At 31.6% G+C, this 22,032-nt stretch overlaps 1 protein-coding gene and 1 long non-coding RNA gene across 2 annotated transcripts in view; one reads left to right on the forward strand and one right to left on the reverse strand.

Moving 5' to 3' along the window:
• The window catches only part of LOC139481196 (uncharacterized), a 197,992-nt gene that overhangs the window by 50,119 nt on the left and 125,841 nt on the right, over nt 1–22,032 (forward strand). The window contains exons 13-16 of the mRNA XM_071264355.1: nt 4,745–4,934; nt 5,260–5,468; nt 10,688–10,806; nt 15,890–16,110. Coding sequence (XP_071120456.1) covers nt 4,745–4,934; nt 5,260–5,468; nt 10,688–10,806; nt 15,890–16,110 — 739 coding nt within the window. The remainder of the gene's footprint in view (nt 1–4,744; nt 4,935–5,259; nt 5,469–10,687; nt 10,807–15,889; nt 16,111–22,032) is intronic.
• On the reverse strand, nt 12,057–12,467 carry LOC139481197 (uncharacterized). The gene is made up of 2 exons (XR_011654577.1): nt 12,353–12,467; nt 12,057–12,263 (listed from the first exon to the last, which is right to left on the reverse strand). It is a non-coding gene; the product is annotated as an uncharacterized lncRNA (long non-coding RNA).

Here is a 22,032-nt window from a genome sequence, read left to right on the forward strand (position 1 = left end):
AGTTCATCCAAATACCAATGATTTCAAATATAAAATGTATTGCTTTGAACTATAGAACTGATGTTAGTCACACTTAGTTCAGAGATGTATTATAGGATGGCACGGGTTTTTTCATAAATTAAATCAGTTCATTTTGACATTGACATTTCAGCCGTCAAGTTTTCAAACAATGTTTGATTCGTGCTTGTCTGGTTTGTGTCCGGTCCATATCGTTTGAACCGTTGAATCTGGGTTTTCTAAACTATGTATGCATATACATCATATAATATGGGATGGCCATAAACTAAAATTAGGTCACTGTGATATAGATCCAATCATAATGGAATCCTGCCCGCGACATATATAGCTGCAAAGCTTAGGTTTTAATAAATTTCAGATACAGAATAAAATTGAGAAAGGAAGTCGGTTTCACAACAATACTTAAGACAAGATTAATCGTAAGTTAACTGAACTATTTATGACATTACGATAAGACGTGTCACTGTACTTGTCTATCCCAAATTCATGTATTTGGTTTTGATGTTATATTTGTTATTCTCGTGGGATTTTGTCTGATGCTTGGTCCGTTTCTGTGTGTGTTACTTTGTAGTGTTATGTCGTTGTTCTTCTCTTATATTTATGCCTTTCCCTCAGTTTTAGTTTGTTACCCCGATTTTGTTTTTTGTCCATGGATTTATGAGTTTGAACAGCGGTATACTACTGTTGCCTTTATTTACGATCAGCTTTAGTCGTAAGATTTGTTGTGAAACTGACCCCAGATGCAAAAATTAGAATGCGGTGATTTACAAACTAAAGCTAGGTCCCGAGGTGACCTTTATTTTGACATTTGGGATTATATACTTTACAAACACTTTAATTTCTTAACGTATTTTTTTATTACGACTGCATTTAGTTTCACTCACATTTGTGCAGTCAAATGTTTTGCAGTTAAAAATGCAAGTATTGGTTTTTACCAGTATTCAAAACTTAGATATTATTAGTTACATAGTGTGCTAGTGACCTTAGTTTTTTTGGTCATTCTGGAGGAGTTTCTGTGAATAATCTATTTCTTTAAAAGAAAAGAAATAAAACTAATTTATTACAAATAATTTAATTTTCAATTTTGTGATTTTTAACAATATAAGACAGTCGAAATTCATATTTAAAAATTAAGCCTGTGAAGCTTTTCCTTTACTGGAACAATTCCTGATACTTCGCTGTTAGTGACATATTTCAGTGTAACAGAGGCTTACAATGATTTCAGTATATGTACAAGTCCCCTAATGCAATTTATTTTTCCTTTACAAGAACAAATTTATCAAATCTTGAAGAAAGTAATACGTATTAAGACCGCTTTTGTCATCCGTACTCATACTTAGGTAAACCTACTGCCGTATTTTTTTGTTATGACGCCATGTCTTTGTTTGATAGCTTTCAGAACATGTAGTTTGAATGATGATGCACTTGGTGGTAGGCGTGACACGATGGCAATCTTTTTGGTTGGAAGTCTGATATGAAGCTTGCTCAAATCGTTTTGATTAGATTTATACATATTTGTGTTTGGTTTCGGACACTTTAGAGTTTTCTTGCAGCACCGACCTACGTGTCATAGTGAATAACAAATCAATTTGAAAGATATCAGGCATATGATCGATTGTTTACGTTAGACACGCGTCTACATAAGACTCATCGGCGACGCTCGAACCAAGTAAAACTTGGAAGAATATTTAAAAACTCGTAATCATATTCAAAATACGGCTTGGGTAATATATACGCCTGAGGTAGAACATTTATTGTATTTCAAATATCTACGAAGAATTCAAAATTTGTCAACTGAATGAATAGATATCCCGATATATTTAAGTATTTAAAGCATGTCAACATACAGGCTTTTGACGTGGCCCTAGCACATATACTATGCTTCCTCTAAAATACTGAACAAATTTGCACCATCAATAAGTCTACCCGGTATGCGATGGTCAAAACGGTAGGAAATTTAAAAGGTTTCGGACATTTGATTGAAAATGTGTAAAAGTGTATAAAATCCAGAATAATACAGTGATAACGATATGTATTTAACAAGTAATGAACTTTTAGATAATACGAACATCATTAATTTGGATTTCAAGCCGAAAATATCTAAGAAACGAAAAAAAATAAATATGAAAATTGGCACCATTTTTATAAAAAATTCCAAAAATGTTACAAAAATTTTTTTTTTCTCGCAAAAAATACTTTTTTTATTTTTGAAAAGTATTTTTTTATACATTGACATGTTAAACGTACATATTTTTTGCATTATGACAACAAAAAATAAAGCTACATGCTAATTTTTCACGCTTCAAGACTTGGTCATTTTTCAATTTGGAATTAATTCTCGATTTGATTTCAATTTTTATAAAAATTGCACCTTACGATTTTTTTACGACCGACCAAAAGAGGAAGTTCAGATATTATGCTATAACATATAAAAAATTCAGCTGTGTGTTAGGTGGGTGCCTTAAAGTCACTAACTAAGCGTCTTTTGTGAAAATGTCACTCCTATAAGATGCTTTTCTATAAAATTTGTATAAAATATTTGAAACGGTATTTGTACATTATACATGTAGTACATGCTTTTTTGTTCTAGATACTAACATTCTCTTATCTCACCCAGATAATATGAACCAACTTTACTACACTGTCGTCCTTACGGTATCTAGTTTTTAAATTGGTCATGAAGGACTGCCTTAAAGTTATGCCTACACAGTTGACACAGAACATAGATATCAAATCATGATTTTGGCTGCCATCTTTATTACATACTTTAAAAAAGTTTTTAGTTTTCGTTGTTGTGTTTCGTGTACTATTTGTCCTTCGTCGTTTTTCGTTTTTTTGCCATGGGGATCAGATTGTTTACGACTTATTAATGATTATCTGTTTGATATCGTTCGTCCTCCCTTTTGTAGCAATTGATATGATGTCCATGATCTTCACATGAGTTTCATTTTTAATAGTAGTCGAAAATCATCAATCATTTTTTTTTGGACTTATTGTCCTTTAAAAATAATTTAACCTAGTTTTTGTCTTGCCTGCGAAGCATGTCAGCGACTATGAGACATAGAAATATGAATCCGGTGGCGATGTAAACTAATTGTTTAAAGCTACGTCTCAGAAGGTAGAAGACCTTGATGCTTCTTGCCTTGCAAATGAGTAATATGATAATTTGTTAAATGGGATCCTTGATAGGGCTTTATGTCCGTCAGACAAACTATACCTGGTCACGACCTCATTTCATGTATCATTGATCAATGTTAAAGTTACATGATTCGTTTCTCAAATACTAAATGCGTATGTCAACTATATGTGATATATGGAATAATTGTAGGGTGTACATGTCTGTCTGAAAGATTTCATCTGACCTTGACCTCATTTTTTTGGTTCATTGGTAAACGTTAAGGTTATTTTATAGATATATTACGCAATAGGTCAACTGTATATGGTGCATGGAATGATATTTAGGTGTGTGTTTCTTTGACAAGTATTATATTTTGCAGTTTACGGACTATGGAAATATTCTATTTTCACTGATTTATGTTGGCTATTATCTTGAACATTATCTATATAATACTAATATCTGGAGAGAAATTTACACAGCAAAAAAAGATCACCAAATCAAAAATTACAAATAAATGAAAGCCGAGAGGTAACAAAGGGACATTTAACCTTGTCGATAACAAACTGACAATGTCATATTCCTTGTATTTCTACTAGAAATGTAATAGATAAAACTACAAATCAACATGGGAAATCCTTCATAGAATTTTTAAACGAGTCGAGATGTGTTGTGTGGAATGGAAGGTATGAGCCTATACATGATGACTTCACTTGTGTTTCAGGTAGAGGGAAATCAGTAGTGGACTATAATTGCGTTCCGCATGACGCTCTAAAACTGATAAAGTCATTTAACGTTATTACTGCACGATCAATAGTTGAAAATTTCAATCTTTTTGAGTTTCTTGGAGAAAGAAGTAAAGTTCCTGATCATTCTGTTATATTAATAGAATTCAATACTTACGAGGAAGGTAACGAACCCTACAAAGTTACGAGTTCTCTGCCAAAAAGATACAAATTAAACTCAATACCAAATGATTTTCTAGCGTCGGACACGCGTAAAACCGCTTTACAAACTTTGATATTCAGAATAGGAACCACAAGAGAAAATCTCGATATGAAAGAAGTGAATTCCAGTTCAAAATCGGTGACAATCTACTTCAAATAACTGCCACATACAAATACCTCGGTGTAACTTTTCACGACCTAAAGGACTTTAAAAATAATGCAAATAGACTATCGGAAGCTGGATGTAGAGCTTTAGGAGGAGTTAAAGCAGCAGTAATTGCTTTTGTATTAACATTGTTACCACTTTTTACTTTTTTGACGATTATCTTGAAAACTTTTGAGAGAAAACTGTTTCAAAGCAAGATTTATAAAGAAAAATATCTACAAAACATTCTATGAACCCTAGAGGAGAGTAGCTTCACCTTTATTTTTAGTTTTTGTCTTGATAGCTTGACAGTCGATCACTTTTCAGGAATTCATTATTTTTACAATGACTCTGATAAATGTATTAACACACCGTTTGCTGTCATTTCATTTTAACTTGAGCCCCTTATTTGTAAAACTATTTCAGAATACTGAGCTATCCCAGTGTAAACATTTATTCTAATTAAGATAAAACAAAGTAACTAAGAAGAATTGATGTAATGTATTCATACTTTTTCAGAGTGTTATAAAAGTGTTAGAAGATATAGCTTTTCACAATGGAACATTTACCAACGTATCATTTGACAAACACATTTACAATTCTGCCATCTTGACTCTTGGATCTGTTGTACACAAATTATCCAAAAAAGGACAGACAAAAAAATCTTTTGAAATCTCAAGCCAAATCAATGGAATGCTTGGTTTGCATGGTATGTACAATTCAACATCTTTAACATTATATCGGAATTAAAGATTTTTTTTTATGTCACTTGCAATTGGTGAAAGTACCCGGTTTTTACCTTTCCCCCATAATAATGCTTTAATTGGTTCGTAGAAATCCTTCGTTTTACTATTTGTTAATCAAAGATCTCATTTAAAAAATGTATTTTGAAGTTTTCATTCTCAATCATATTTAAATAACATAGATGTTACCCAATAATTGTAGACATTTTCCATTTTACATATCATCAAAGTTCAAGTCGGTAGCCCAGTATGCTTTACGTTTTAGTTTGAATAGAGTACTCTTTATTACAGATCCTTGGGAATATAGGCATACAAGATCTTTACAAACAGAAGAGGAACAAATAGAATATGACCATCGCCGTGTCATACTGCTCGAAGCTCTTGGAAATGCAAGAATGGATCACTCGTATGACTACATAATATCTCATATCAATTCTACTAACTCTCCATGGATAAAAAGGTCAGGAATTCATGCGCTTAGGAAATATGAACATGAATATGTAAGTAATAAAACAAACGATAGAGATTGGTTCTATGAAATGTTTTACTTTACAACTAACAATAACTAAGGTATTTTTATACGATACGTAATGCTTAAAGATATATAAATATTGTAGAATATATCGTAATCCTTGAAAGCTTTAAGACAGTTTCATGGCCGAATATGCTGCAGCTGGGAATGCAAAATTCTACCTTCTTTTCATCTCCTTCAAAATTTTCCGTGTTGTCAGATTTCTTTCAACTTCTCTAAAAATTGACTCCTCGGAAACTTCCATGCGAGTTTCAACCATACTTGCCAACGCTATCTAGTTTCAAAATTGTGTAATACTAAATTTGTTTAATAGTTGGGCATATGGTTAAAAATCATGAAAGATATAGAAAAGCTGTAAACCATAAAAATTATCAACAGAATACTATCTACTATTAAGTCGTATGATTGATATTATCAGCTGTCAACTAATAACAAATATTGCCCCAATTTTAACAAATTTTACAAATGTTTGGTGTTTGTTCCAATTATCTTGAAATTAAAATAGAAAAAGAGAATCCTCAACAAATTAATGGTCATCAAACCAGTTCAATCTACAATTGACCTAAAAATTACTGAAATTGTCAATAAATTCATTTAAAATATCATTGCCCTTGTTAGTTGTATTACATGTTGAAATCTGTAGATATCTCAACATTAACATCATATAAGATATCGCTTTTACGGATGTACTTGATATTGATATTGAAGGAAAAAAAACTGGAATTTTAAATTGATACTTTACGTCAAAAGAGCATAGTTTTTGGCACAACTTTTTGGAATTTTGGATCCTCTATGCTCTTCAACTTTGTACTTGTTTGGCTTTATAAATATTTTGATATGAGCGTCACTTATGAGTCTAATGAAGACGAAACGCGCGTCTGGCGTACTAATTTATAATCCTGGTACCTTTGATAACTAATTATATATATTTGTACATTTTTAAATGGCAGGAAAAGGCTGACTTGGTCTTTGACCTAATTTTTGCATTGATATTGATTGGTTCTCAAATCGCTAGAAAAGAAATCTAGAATCTGCCTAAATGACCTTTTATGAGTTTTAAATAACAAAAATGGATGTTATGGGACAAAATAATTTACACAGTATCGTGGGAAAAAAACAAAGAGGTCGAAAATCTGACGAAAATGTCGAAATCTCACCATAGTGTATTCTTGTATTGTTTCAACCATGGGTATTTCTGTTTACAATAGTTATCAAAGGTACCACGATTATAAATTTAATACGTCAGACGCGCGTTTCCTCTACATAAGTGCAAAAATATACTTATTGCAGGGCATCGTTTGTGAGCAATACCGCACAGCAGTAATAATAAGTTATTATAAAAGAAAATATTAATATGATGAAATTTTAATGCATAAAGAAATGTGAATGTTCTCCTGGAGTAACGACAAACATCCAAATACAATGTATGACTTTAAACTTACAAGTGTTTCATGAAGTGTGAACTGTTTTTTTCTTTAGTTCCCATAGTTAAGAATGTGTGCAATTATGCATAGATACGGGTTATTTTCAACTGTTCATGATATCTCCGTGAGAAGATGTCACTGACAACAGTGTAAATTGTAATGAATCTTTCTTTGATTTTAGTATTTAACAATCTATTTACAATTATTATTTTAAATATTAATAAACAATGTTGATTTACATTCATTGATGGAACTTACATAATTCTTATTTTATAGCTTCGTCTGTTTAACTAAAATTTTATTGTTATTTTTATAACGATCTGTTTATGTGATTTAGGAGCTAATTTTTTTTTATCCTTTGTAGTCTAAAAGGGACATGACTTTTTATAAAAATCATGAGATAACGATCAGCTTATTTTTTCTTGATGAAAGATGGTAAAATGGCTTCAGTCTCATACACAACTCTGCTTGATTTTTCTGAATTTTGGTCCCATAAATAAAGTAGTGCTTAATCTTTTGAAAGCTAATATTTGTCAGGTTAAAGTTTATTTGAACATATTAATATATCTTTTATTTTACTTTATTTTGTTTTTGTTCAAGGCTTATGAAAATATCAAATTAAAATTAGTGTGTATCAGGTCTTATTCTTAAATAATCAGGTCCAATCTGAATTGTTAACCAAATAATGCATCAACAACTGATTATCAACCCAAGTGACCATCATTTTCTTAATATGGTGTTCAAGAATTGGAGGAGCTATATGTTTTGTATTTGTGCGGATTCCAAAATGACTGGATTGTAAAATAAAATGTATGAGACACCAGGCTTATAATTGAGTGCCACTCAAATATACCTAAGGGCTCTAAAGAGCCTGTGTCGCTAACCAAGGTTTCTCTGCATCTTCAACAATGATAACTCTCCAGTATTATGAACTATATAATAGATTTCATGACAAAAATTTCTTTTTTTGATTATATTGTATTGCTAATAATTTTTTGAGTTTAAAGTTTCTCTCAATCTTGTTTTGTTTTTGCCTTAAAACACAAACAGTGTTGAACAATTGTTATATAAGGGCGATCACTCCTATCAAGAATCTACTTACACTTCTGCAAAATTTCACTTTTTTAAAATCTTGTCTTGCTGATCATATTTTACATTTTATGCATGCTTATTTGACTATATTAGTTATCACGATAAGCTGCAGAACACTTAGAGTGTGCAAACATCGACATACAGAGCAATAACTCGAAAGAGGGTTATAATGACAATTTAGAACCATCCACTTAATAGTGTATGATTTTTTGGATACTATTTGCTTGTTTATAACTATCAATTATAGTTTTCCAGATGTAAGGCAAACACGTAAAAACGTTTGTGAAACATCAAATCCAAAATAAGGAGACATTATACGATTTCAATCGTGTAACTTACTTAAAGATCTTGTCGTCCTGATAACTTTTTTTAATTTCTATCTATCTGTTATTATTTTTCAGTAATAAGGCAAGCATGCAAAAAATTGATACACAACGTCATTTAGGGACAATGTATGTAATTAGGAGTCGTCTGACGAGTTCGAATATTCAATTGTTGTGAAATTTTTCTGATCGTTTGTGCTAATCAAAGTTTCTCTCTGTCTATTACAGTCATTTAAAGGAAATAACTCCTATAAGAAGTCGTCTGACAGTTTTGAATTGTCTGCTAATGTCGGATTTTCTCTTTATTAAGGGTTTTAAGATAAAAGACAAAACATGCAGTTTACCCCTATGTGCTATTTCAGGTTGGCAGGGGGTATCATCGTACACATTTATAAAAGTTAAGCTGAATTCCCTATTGATGATAATGGCCAAGTAAATTACATTTATCCAAATTGTATCAGAGGATAAGATTTTTGACGACGACGAAGGACGACGACGATGACGACGGACCCCAGACTCTAAGTAATGAGAAAATCTCACTTGGTCCTTTTGGCCAGGTAAGCAATCAAGTCAAAAGGTTAAAAGACTACAAAGCTGATTCTGAAGAGCATTGAAGATAAAAAAAAGTTTTCCAAATGTAGCCAACTTGTAGAAACGACTATTCCACTCTAGTGACGACATTCAACATCGCAAATACTCAAAGGTTCATTCCAATGAAAAAGCGTTAAATTTGTGAGTTAGTTTCCAATAAGAAGCTTAGTATAAGGATTTTTTCAAAGCTCTATGTTTAACTGTGTTTAGTTGTTAGGGCCATTCTAATATTTGATTGGTAACAGAAACTCAAAGTTGGTATGAAGCTATCTAGGAATAATTTTTACAATATTTAAATAAAAGACTAGAACACACCCGTGATATCACGGGTCTGTGACTGAATTAAAGTATATAACTATGCGCAAGCCTTATTTTAGTATTAGTATTGTCATCTGATAAAGTCATGCCGATTATAAGATACACAGTTTGTCTCTGCTTTCAAGTCTTTCTGTTTGAACCCGTCGAACTGGAACTTATAAATTATTGGTAATATTAATTATTTGGAAAACAAAAGATCCTGGAATGGAGTATTTTTTAATCAACAGCATTGTCCTATATAAGTTATAAATAAAGTTGAATTCTTTGCTTCGCTGTTTTACGTCATGCCCCGCACTAACAAATTGAAAACTGTACCTATACGCCTTTTTTTTAGTCCAGATTTAAGTATTCGTATTGTTATCTTAGAAATCCTTACTGATTAAAATACTACAATAGATAACAATTTGACAATTTAGTAGTGTCAACCCTGTGGTTATGACCCGTGTATATAGCATATTAATACTGAATACAACGTTTGATGGTGCGCCTGTCAGATGCGGAACGTACAGATAAGGTAATAGGAAACAGTTGAATATACTATTGGTATCGGTAGCGGACTCGACCCGGAACTTCTTAATTATTGGCAATATTAATTACGTGGAAAACAAAAGGGCCTGGAGTGGTGTAATTTTTAATCTACATCTTTGTACTATATTAGTTATATATAAAGTTGAATTCTATGATTCGTCGTTTTTACGTGATGACGGCTGACAAATTGGACCTCGTAATTTTAGTATTATAGATATGCTGAAATTCTTGGAAGATATTTTAATTGTGTGTCGAGAAATAGTTTCTGCCTTGACTCTCAATGCCTGGTTGAATATAAGATTAATTTTAACAAAATTGTGAATTCAATTTATTTGCTCATGATAATAGATTTCTAGGGAAAAAAAAGGAATATGAAACAAACAAATCCTACAGCAGTAATACAGAATGTGATATGCCAACAAAATATTGCATAATCAATTATGCTTAAAAAATATTTGTATTGAGAAGGATATAGAGATAATGAACCTTGTAGGAAAATGTGGATAAGAATAGCAGCATGCTATTTTCACATTATGAAATACAAATAGATCAGTGCTATTACTACCACGTTTAGATTCCAGAAATTATTTAAATTATCTAACTGGTCTTGCAAGTTTTTTCCCTTTACTTAAATATTATGTATAAATAACAATTTGTACTAGGGACTCTACAGTACTTTAGGCAGTACAAATAGTTCAAAATGTGTGCCAAAAACACCTAGCATGATACATATATTGCAATAATTATTTTTATGAATTTAATAATGCTTTCCTTTGTTTGGCTATCTGACAAACAAAGCATGTGAGGTTCGATGGAAATTTGTAGCGATGTTGAAATTTTAACAATTTTGCATCCGAATTTTCCAGCGATGGTGAAAGGTTTTTTATATATATAATGTATATAATTTTCAGGCTGCAAATGCTATGTTAAATGCTGCATTATTTGATGTTGACCAGAACGTTAGGTATGAAGCCTTATTACAATATCGAGCTCATCCAAAGTCTAAAGTGATTGAACCATTGGAGATAAGGTAAAACTAAGCATAAGGGAAAGACTTGTCGTGGCTAATAATGTTTTGTTCCCGTCTCAAAGTCGTAATATTTAATATGTAAGACTCAGATCAACGTTCGGTCTCAAATCGACGTCCGTTCCTCAAATCGAGGTCCAAATCTGACGTCACAATAAAATAACATTCCAAATCGACGGCCAATGTTATGACTATCTTATCGACGTCCAAGGTTTGGCTTCTCTAATCAACGTCCGTTTCGGACATAGAAAACCAGATTGAACTGAGACGACAGCAGAAGAAACCTTTTAATCTTCAAATATATATGTGTGTCAAATAAGATCTTTTTAACATACTAGACTAATGGCTGACTATGCTGTATGGGCTTTGTTCATTGTTGAAGGCCGTACGGTGACCTATAATTGTTAATTTCTGTGTCATTTTGGTCTCTATTGGAGAGTTGTCATTGGCAATCATACCACATTTTCTTTTTTATGAGTATGTAAACAGGTTGTGATATCAATCTATCCACCAGAGTTCAAATGAAGTGGATGTGAGCAATTATAGGCAACCGTACCGCTTTCAACAATGATAAAAACCAATAACGCAAAGGCAATAAAAGGCCACAACATGAATTATGTAAACAATTAAAATTGGAAGATTAACAGTCTAATTATATATAAAAAACATAAAATCCGAAAAACAAATATCACAGACATAAACCATCGTAAACCACTACACTACAGGCCCATAAAGAATATGTTGGGGTTAAACATGTGTTGACCACTTAACCTAGAACAGTGATGTAACTGCACAACATATAAACATTATGCCATTGTTTTTAGCGTGAACGTTTCACTCCAGGTGTAAAACTCAGAAATTTGTTGAAAAATATCGTATAGTCCGAATTTTAATACTCTCAAAACAATTGGCTCATTGGTCTTCTATATTATGTCTGTTGTTGAAGACTAAATAATACTCCTATATGTCGTTTGGTGGTTTTCTTTGTCGTTGGATTACTTTCTCCGGCAATGGACATTTGAGCGCATTGACAGGACATTTGAGCGAAAAAAAAAGGACGTTTGAGCGCCAAAGTATAGGACATTTGAGCGCCTAAATTTTAGGACATTTGAGCGAAAATAAGAATAAGCGTAGGACATTTGAGCGAAAACAAGTCTTGGATAGAGAATTGTCTTATTGGCAATCATACCACATTTTCTTACGAATATAGTTCTAAAAACAAAGCAGTCATAAAACAGGAGTTTACCAACAAAAAGATTAAAACATCTTTTAATTGTAAACAGAGCACTAAAAACAAAGCACTGTCATAAAACATAAAACTCGGCAACGGCATTATTTACAAGTCTGTTCGGGCTTGGAACTTATATCCCAGGCTTCTGACATAAAAATCCCTCGTAATTTCCTGCTGGCAGTATTTCGAATGCAAATCCCGGAGATTCTGTTCCTTCTCCTTTTCTGTTCTGAAATTAAAAGAAGTTATGGAAGTTGAAGCGTAACAGACGAACAAGTAGTTTACATTAACATTAAATTTGTAAAAAAAGGTACTTACTGTACATCTCCAGGATATTTCTTCTCCTTTTAGTGTTTTGTCCACTCTATATCGGAAACTGTCACAAACAAGGCTTCTTTTTCCCTTATTAGTCTCGGTCAAAATAATATCCATTTTAACACGTACATGTATTATTAGTATTAAGATTTCAAGTGCCAAGGGACATTTCACTTAATAGATATATATATAAGAATTTTAGAACAAAGAAAATTTGCATAGCCAATGAATTATAGTAGAATTGATTGGTAAATAGAGATCAACTTAGGATTTCACTTACATAAACCAGCCAGAACCGGTCGAATTACTCGGGTGTGAAATAAAATAAAAAATATTTATAACTAAATCTTACTTTTTTTTCTTACTTTTAAAAAAAAATCTTAATTCGTGTAAAATTATCAGGGAAAATTTCGCTCAAATGTCCTGTCTGAAAACTCAGGTAAGGTTAATATCCCGGCGCTCAAATGTCCTATGAAGTCGGCGCTCAAATGACCCTATGTGCTTTTTTCTTTTTCGCTCAAATGTCCTATGCCCACTTTCTCATTATTAATATGAATCGGAATTGCACACTATTATGTAAATCGATTGGGTTATCTTTTTATTAAGATAAACATTAATATGCATGTTACTTATTTCGGGTTGAAAATATGATATGGAAAGTATGTATAAATGTTTGAAAATTTAGTTGTCATAAGAACCCTACAAAACATATACATGCATAAGTGTAAATAAAGTCCAGTAATTTATTATTTATTGATATTGGACATCGATTAAAGACGACTACAATCAATCGGACGTTGTTTTGGCAAAACATGACGTCGATAAGAGTACCAAACATTTGACGTCGGTTTGAGAATGAGAAGTAAGATTTGGACGTAAATTAGTGAAACAGACATCGATTTGAGGAACGTACGTCGATTAGAGGCCGGACGTCGATCTGAGTCTAACATATATACTAAACAGTGTATTAAAATTTTTACTTTATTTGTATCATACATTTGATTAATCCTACATGTATTGTAATACCAGAACAATATTAAATAAAAATATACAGTACAAAGGTTACTGCTAAATGTAGTTACTTTAGAAAAGATTGTGTCTCTAAGTTTCTTTTTTAGATTGATTTTCTACAGGGGCGTTATAGTTATAATATGGATAAATTTTCAGCAAAAATATTGAACTATTGCTTAAGCATTTATAATCAGTACAATGGAAAAGGAGATGTGTATCTGATAGTAACAATAAAACGCTTAGGATACAACCCAGATGGGAAATAGGTTTATTTTTTTTAAATGGGACAATATTTCTAGTTTCTAGACGTCACAGTAGTTAGAAAGGGTAAACATACAATACAATTGTGTGCATGAAAGAAATAGTATTGACAAGAAATTCCATGAATACCCACTCTATTTTTCTGTTAAGATATGTCTATTTTGTTGCTGTTTTTTTATAAATACATTTTTATTTAACCTAGGACCTTTTCTAATTTAGAATTAAATCATATTATAATAATATGAACACTTTCATTGGAAACAAATAAACAAGTCAAGAACAATTTGGAATGAACAGGTTGTCTCAAATCTATGTCTTTTCTTGTCTCAAAAATATGTCCTGTATTGTCTCAAATCGATATCCTTTATCAATTGAAATCTATAAGCTGACTGGCAATACACTGTCAGTCAATCAGAAGACGCGTTACACCCAACATTAATTTATTCTATGATTATTCATAAAACATAGATAAAGTGGTATGAATGTCAATGAAACAGCTTTTTGGACGAGGGAGAAAACGAAGTATGTTGATGTTGCAAAAAAGTATTTAGTTTCCTTCTTTAAGGCACTTTAATCAAGTAACATGTATGCTCGTTATGCCAATAATTTGTACACTGAGTTATGTTGTGATTGTTGAATGTTGATGTCATGGTACACAATGGATTTAAAAAAAAAACATAGATTCAAAACTGGAATAGTTTCAACAGAAAAAAAACCTTTTGTAATAAGATAGTGGAACATAGATAGTACCCTAATTACTTTTTTTTTGCGGTACCTATACATTAACACATTGAACAAAACGTTTGTAAATAGGTATGTGTGTTTATAGCTAACGATACAGAATAGGTTTAATTTATTGTGAAAGGCCGTACATGTATCTTTAGTTCTTGTATACAAATGTCATTTGATCTGCAAAATTTAAAGCACAATCATGGAGAACACTTCCCAACTTGTGAATTATTGGAAATGAGTTAATAAAACAAATCCTATACTCATTAGACAGTCAAAAATTTGCGTATGGCGAAACAAACAGTGTCCATATATTTAATCTTGAATAACGTCTTGTCAACTTATTTTAATAATTCAATTTCATTGATTGTGTTTTAACACCTGACGTAAATTGTTGAGACGCAACCAATGGGATAAAAAAGATAAATCCAACATCTGTTAATCAATTGATTGCATTACAAGATCACAAGTGTGAAATAGCCTCCGCCGACTTTGACAGGACCATTTTTGGTCGTGCTTATTTAGACTTATAAGTTAAAACTTAGACTGGAAAAATATTTCCATACAATTCTGATTAAGGAATACTCGAAATTGTTAACTACCGTTTTTATGTGACATTACAGATGAAAGGCAATAACAAAAACCGGCACAAAACTTGATAATTTCGCGTATCAAACGTCATTCTTCTTGCACAAAAGGTTTAAAAACACAAAAAATGGATATATGATATGCATAATTAACCATTTTTCTACGATCCTTACACACTACAAAATATCACTGTCGAGTTTGACACCGATTTGTAGCTAGAAAAATAACGGAGATACAAAAGTTTTTACAAAAATGTAAGTTTTTTCCCTTCACATAGCAAATTAAGTCGCGGAAAAAAAAATCACGAAGGAAAGTGTTACTTAGTATAAAAAATGACATATTTACTGAAAGTTTGTGCAATGATAATGTTTTGAAAAATTGACACTTTCAAAGCTTTTTTCGATCAGAGATTTTTTAAACTACAGTGAGAGAAAACTTTATATTTCCGGAAACGTTGCTGGAACATGACCAGAATAAGTTTTGGAAAAATACAACTTTTGAATACCAAAAAATATTAAAAGCACATAGCAAAATTGAAGGGAAAAAAACACGCCTAGGGATGAAAGGATTGATACATTCATTGAATATCGCTTTATCCATTTTTAAATAAATCGTGAAGTTAACTGACGATCTTGAAAGCGAGTGTGGCTGGCTGCTCTTCACTGTCTTTGAGTAGGAAGACTATTGTTCGCCTCTGTCCCACTCTTTGAAGATTTCTAATTCGTCTACTCATTGTTTTATTACAGAATGTTGAATGAACAATTTGGATTTTTTTTTTATCTTTGTAAACATTGAAATCCCTCCTTGTCTTTGACTGATTTATTTATGACGGTGCTTAACAAATAACCAAGAGGTGATTGGTTAGATCATCAAACGTAAACATATATGTAAGATATTCAATTAAAAGAAATAGTTTGATTAAATATCTATTAAGTGAGATTTCTATTATAGGGGTGGTAAAAATAATAGTGAAACAGTTGATCCTTATTCCTCTGATATCAAAGTGGTGGGTCTACATCTCCGAAAGAAAAGAGGATTCTTTGAAGATTTCATGAAAGGATTTAGCTTTAGAATTGAACCACCTGGTGTAGATTATCGAAAGATGTTGGGTAGTAAAGACGTTGGAGCATCGTTTGGAGTCATTATTAAGAACAACATGTATTTAAAAGTTGGTAGGTTTATAAGTTGACTACTTTTTTTAGCTCACCTGGCCCAAAGGGCCAAGTGAGCTTTTCCCATCACTTTGCGTCCGTCGTCCGTCGTCTGTCGTCTGTCGTCGTCCGTCGTCGTTAACTTTTACAAAAATCTTCTCCTCTGAAACTACTGGGCCAAAATAAACCAAACTTGGCCACAATCATCATTGGGGTATCTAGTTTAAAAAATGTGTCCGTAGACCCGGCCACATAACCAAGATGGCCGCCATGGCTAAAAATAGAACATAGGGGTAAAATGCAGTTTTTGGCTTATAACTCAAAAACCAAAGCATTTAGAGCAAATCTGACGTGAGTAAAATTGTTTATCAGGTCAACATCTATCTGCCCTGAAATTTTCAGATGAATCGGACAACCCGTTGTTGGGTTGCTGCCCCTGAATAGGTAATTTTAAGGAAATTTTGCTGTTTTTGGTTATTATCTTGAATATTATTACAGATAGAGAAAAACTGTAAACTGCAATAATGTTCAGCAAAGTAAGATTTACAAATAAGTCAGGTGACTAAAATGGTCAGTTGATCCCTTTAGGAGTTATTGCCCTTTATAGTCAATTTTTATCCATTTTTCGTAAATCTTAGTTATCTTTTACAAAAATCTTCTTTTCTGAAACTACTGGTCCAAATTAATCCAAACTTGGCCACAATCATCTTTTGGGTATCAAGTTTAGAACATGTGTCCGGTGACCAGGCCATCAAATCAAGATGGCTGCCACAGCTAAAAATAGAACATAGGGGTAAAATGCAGTTTTTGGCTTATAACTCAAAAACCAAAGCATTTAGAGCAAATCTGACGGGGGGGTTAAAGTGTTTTTCAGGTCAAGATCTATCTGCCCTGAAATTTTCAGATAAATCAGACAACCCGATGTTGGGTTGCTGCCCTTGAATCGGTAATTTTAAGGAAATTTTGCTGTTTTTGGTTGTTATCTTGAATATTATTATAGATAGAGATAAACTGTAAACAGCAATAATGTTCAGCAAAGTAAGATTTACAAATAAGTCAACATGACGGAAATGGTCAATTGACCCCCTAAGGAGTTATTGTCCTTTATAGTCAATTTTTAACAATTTTCATAAATTTGTAAATTTTTATTAACATTTTCCACTGAAACTACTTGGCCAAGTTCATTATAGATAGAGATAATTGTAAGCAGCAAGACTGTTTAGTAAAGTAAGATGTACAAACACATCACCATCACCAAAACACAATTTTGTCATGAATCCATCTGCTTCCTTTGTTTAATATTCACATAGACAAGGTGAGCGACACAGGCTCTTTAGAGCCTCTAGTTGAAATACTGATCTTTGTTATCTATGTTCTCTAAAAATATGGGTAGACTAGACTGAAAACAAGTCTTATCCATTTTGCTTTGTAAATAATTTACCCTAAGAATCTTGGTTTGAAATAATGTTTCTTCTTAATTACATAATGTGTGTCCTTGTATTTGTTAATTTGTTTGCGTTCGTTTTATCTTATGGCATCTGAAGACATTTTGGTTCGCAGACAATAACTAGGTTACAAGTATATAGACCTCTATGAAATTTTACCACAAGGTGTTTGGTATTGGTGAAGCGGTTTTGTAATTAGAGGCCAAATAAGATCAGTGTTTCTGGTTCATAGAAAATATATTGGTTCGCAGACAATAATTTTGGTATACATTTATAGTTATGTTTGACATTTTAGCACACGGTTCCAGACCATACTAAAAAAGGAGGTTTGAGATTGATTTTGGGGTTTATATCTGTTTTGAAATAAGGGTCCGGAAAAGAGTCAACACAGATGTTGAAGACAATAACTAGAGTATACGTGTATATGTTACAGTGAATTTCTATAATCAGGGATTATATAGAATCCCTGATATTTCAGGGAATATGTAGAGTCACTAAAATCATAAGACTTATATATAATCCCTGAAAATGACCAGTGATCTTACATAATCACTGAACATTTTAATATTTATTCTACAAATTCCCTAATATGATTTCAGGGATTGTCAAAAATTGAAGGATCCTTTGTTTGATAAAAGATATTAATATAGACAAATTATCATTTTTTTCTTTCATATTCCTTGCCAGATGAAATCATTTTGCTTTTAAACACAGAGTGTGATCTTAAAGATATAACCAACACAGGGTTAACCGTTCCCAGATAAAGTTGAAGTTTTCAAAATTAATAATATCAACATTCCATTTTAGCGATTACTTTACATGTATCGTTTTTTTTTTTTTTTTTTTTTTTTTTTTTATTAAAAGCCAGTTTGACATGGATATTAAAATCCACAGATCATGTTATTTGTGGTACATGTAAAACAAATGTGATGTGTTTTTTGTGTGTTTTTTTTTATCCAATGAACAAGAAAGTCAAACTGAGAGAACGTTCGCATCTAAATATATAAAAAAATATGCAGAACTAAGGATTGACAAATAGAACAATTTTAAGAGGAAGCTGGCATTTGGTGTAATATTTTCATAGCAGAGTAAACAAGGAAAGAGAAACTGTAAAAAAATAATGGCAATTGTTCACAAAAAGTTTGAAAAAGGAAAGCACCTGGCCACAAAACATGGTATCTTGCTGGAACCAGTTCGAGATTGCTAATTCCCTTTTTTAGGGGTACATTCAGATGTTTTTACTTAACACTTTATTTCTCTTAGACGTGTCGTAAAATTTGATTCGATATGTGAAGGAAAAGGTGTTTTTAGATGTGGATATTGTGGTAAAAACAGATGTGAAGCATATTATTTTGATATATTGTGTTCAACATTTTAATATTGTTGTGACTAACATTTAAAAAAATGGGGGTTATCATTTTGATATATTGTGCCTAACATTTTACAATTTATGTTTATAATGATTTTTAATATGATTTTATAGAATAAATTATTTGACGTTTATTCATTTTCTTTATAAATAAAACTATTTCTTCATGTTAGTTATTATGTATAATCCGCGACGTTTTTTCTAGTGATTATACATAATCCCTGAAAATTTTAGTGATTATATATAATCCCTAAACTAGCCAGTGATTCTACATAATCTCTGAAAAATTCAGGGATTCGACATAATCACTGATTATGCTAATTCACTGTAACATATATATCTTTATTAAATTTAATCACAAGGTTTCATTTCACATTAGAAAGGTTGAGATTCATTTTGAGAGTTATTGTCATTGATGTTTAGGAATCAAGAGCCAAAAACGTCCTAACATTTTTTTTATTTGTCTTGTTCACAGACAATAACTTTAGTATTATTATGTAGATCTCTTTTAAATTTCAGCACAAATACTCATACCACAGTAGGAAGGTTGGGATTCATTTTGGTGTTACAATGTATTGTCGTAGTTGTGGAGTTATTAACTAGCGCCAAAACGGGGTCGAAAAAAGTATTTTTCATGTTTAAGGACAATAATCTGTGTATATAGGTTAAATTGTCTATGCAATTTTACCACAAGGCTTGATACTTCAAAAGAAAAGTTTGGATTGATTTTTTTGGATAATAGCCTTAAACATTTAATAATCTAGGGTGAAAAGGGGTCTAAACAACAATACGATCTTAAGGGTTATTGTGATTGCCGAATAAGGGGATATAATTTCGAAAGGGATTATAAACAATTGTGTGTCCTGTTTTAAGACAATAACTGGAGTATAAGCGTATATATCTCTATCAAATTGTAGCATACAGTTTCATAGGAAAGTTGGGAATAATGTTTAGGTTTATTGTCACTGCTGTTTAGGAATCATGGAACAAAAAGGGCCTAAACAAAAACAACTATGTGTCTGGTTCACAGACAATAACTTGATTATGAGTTCATGGATCTCTATTAAATTTAAGAACAAGGTTCTTTACCTCTTTAGGACGGTTAAGATTTGTTTTGGGGGTTAATCTAGTAGCTGTTTAGTAATTAGGAGGTAAAAAACCAGCATTTGTCTTGTTCTTGACAATTATGTTTGCATAAGATTATTTTGTTTTTGAATTGAATTGATACATATTTAGGTCGAAAGGGTAAAAAATAATCTTTCTTTGATTAATCAAAAAAATAGTAATTAGTGTTTTTTGATATGCTGAATCTAAACGTGTATTTAGATTCTTCAAATTGGTCCACTTTAAGGTTAAAAGGGTAGAAAATTATACTTTGTTCGAAATAAGAAAATTGATTTTTGTTTTGGGTTCTTTGATATGCTAATTATCTAGCATGTATACAGATTTTAATTTTTGGTCACAGTAATCAAGTTAGTCAAAATCGGGGTCCAAATTTAAATTTGTTTGATTTCATTACAAATTGAATTATTGGTGTTTTGTTGATTTTTAGCTCACCTGGCCTAAAAGGCCATGTGAGCTTTTCTCATCACTTGGCGTCCGTCGTCGTCGTCGTCGTCGTCGACGTCGTCGACGTCGTCGTCGTTAACAATTTTTCAAACATCTTCTTCTCTGAAACTACTGAATGGATTTGAATGAAACTTAGCATGATTGTTCCTTAGAGTATCCTGCACAAAGTGTGTGCTTCGATTTTTGATTCGTCAAAAAACATGGCCGCCGTTACTTAAAATAGAACATAGGGGTCAAATGCAGTTTTTGGCTTATATCTCAAAAACGAAAGCATTTAGAGCAAACCTGACGTGGGTAAAAATGTTCATTAGGTCAAGATCTATCAGCTCTGAAATTTTCAGATGAATCAAACAAACCATTGTTGGGTTGCTGCCACTTAATTGGTAATTTTAAGGAAATTTTGCAGTTTTTGGTCATTATCTTGAATATTATTATAGATACAGATAAACTGTTAATAGCAAAAATGTTAAGCAAAGTAAGATCTACAAATAAGTCAATTTGACCAAAATTGTCAATTGACCTCTTAAGGAGTTATTGCCCTTTAAAGATTTTTTTCACAATTTGTTCATCATGTTGACTTACTTTAAAAAATCTTCTCCTTTGAAAATGCTGTATCAATTTCAGCCAAACTTAGGCTAAATGAGTTTTAGAGTTTCAGAGTATCTAGTATAAATTTTATATTTCATTTCCTTGTATGTCAGAAGATAGCTCCTATGGCTAAAATAGAACATAGGAGAAAATGATTTTTATTTTGCTTTTGAAGAAAATAGGACGATTCAAAGAACATTTAAATAAATTGAAAAGCCAAAATAATCATTGATGAGAGATTAAACCAAAAAAATTCAGGTGAGCGATTCAGGCTCTTGAGAGCCTCTTGTTCAATTTGTGTTTAATTTTTTCAATTTGTTTTTCAAATTATAAACATTAAGGTCGAAAGTTTAATTTAACAAAAACTGTTATTTTTAGATATACTAGTCAATCAAAATAAGATGTTTGTCATGGGAACAAGGAAGAAGTGATAATGGCCAAAAGATTTAAGATCAAAGATTGCTTGATTTCTTCAAAAACTTTGATACGCTGATTCTTACCATTCATGAAGAATTGGAATATTGAACCATTCTTGTTAATTGTCCAATTTTAAATAATTATTTGCCGTATTCATTCCGTGTAAGAAACAATGCTATATCAAGTATTTAATCGGAATCAAAATTTTGATCTGTATTGCACAGTTGTAATACATTGTAAGTTGAGTCATAGATATAGCTTCATATTCTAATTTTATAAATTGTATAAAACTATAGTTTGAAATTTGCTTTTCATTATAAGTTTACTTTTGTAAATATTTAATAGACACTGTATTAATGATGAATGATATTTTCGAAATTGATTGTTTTCATTTTCTTTGATTTTTGTCAACGAACTTCATGGTAGGTTTGTTTGTTTTTCTGTATAAATTAATTTATCGAATGTTATGTATATTATTATTTAAGTTATGAAGCGAACCCTTTTAAAAATAAGCTTATATCGTCCAGTTATAAATGAAAAAACAAAATAAGTGGG

The sequence above is a fragment of the Mytilus edulis genome, chromosome 7, assembly GCF_963676685.1.
Source record: "Mytilus edulis chromosome 7, xbMytEdul2.2, whole genome shotgun sequence".
NCBI lineage: Eukaryota > Metazoa > Mollusca > Bivalvia > Mytilida > Mytilidae > Mytilus > Mytilus edulis.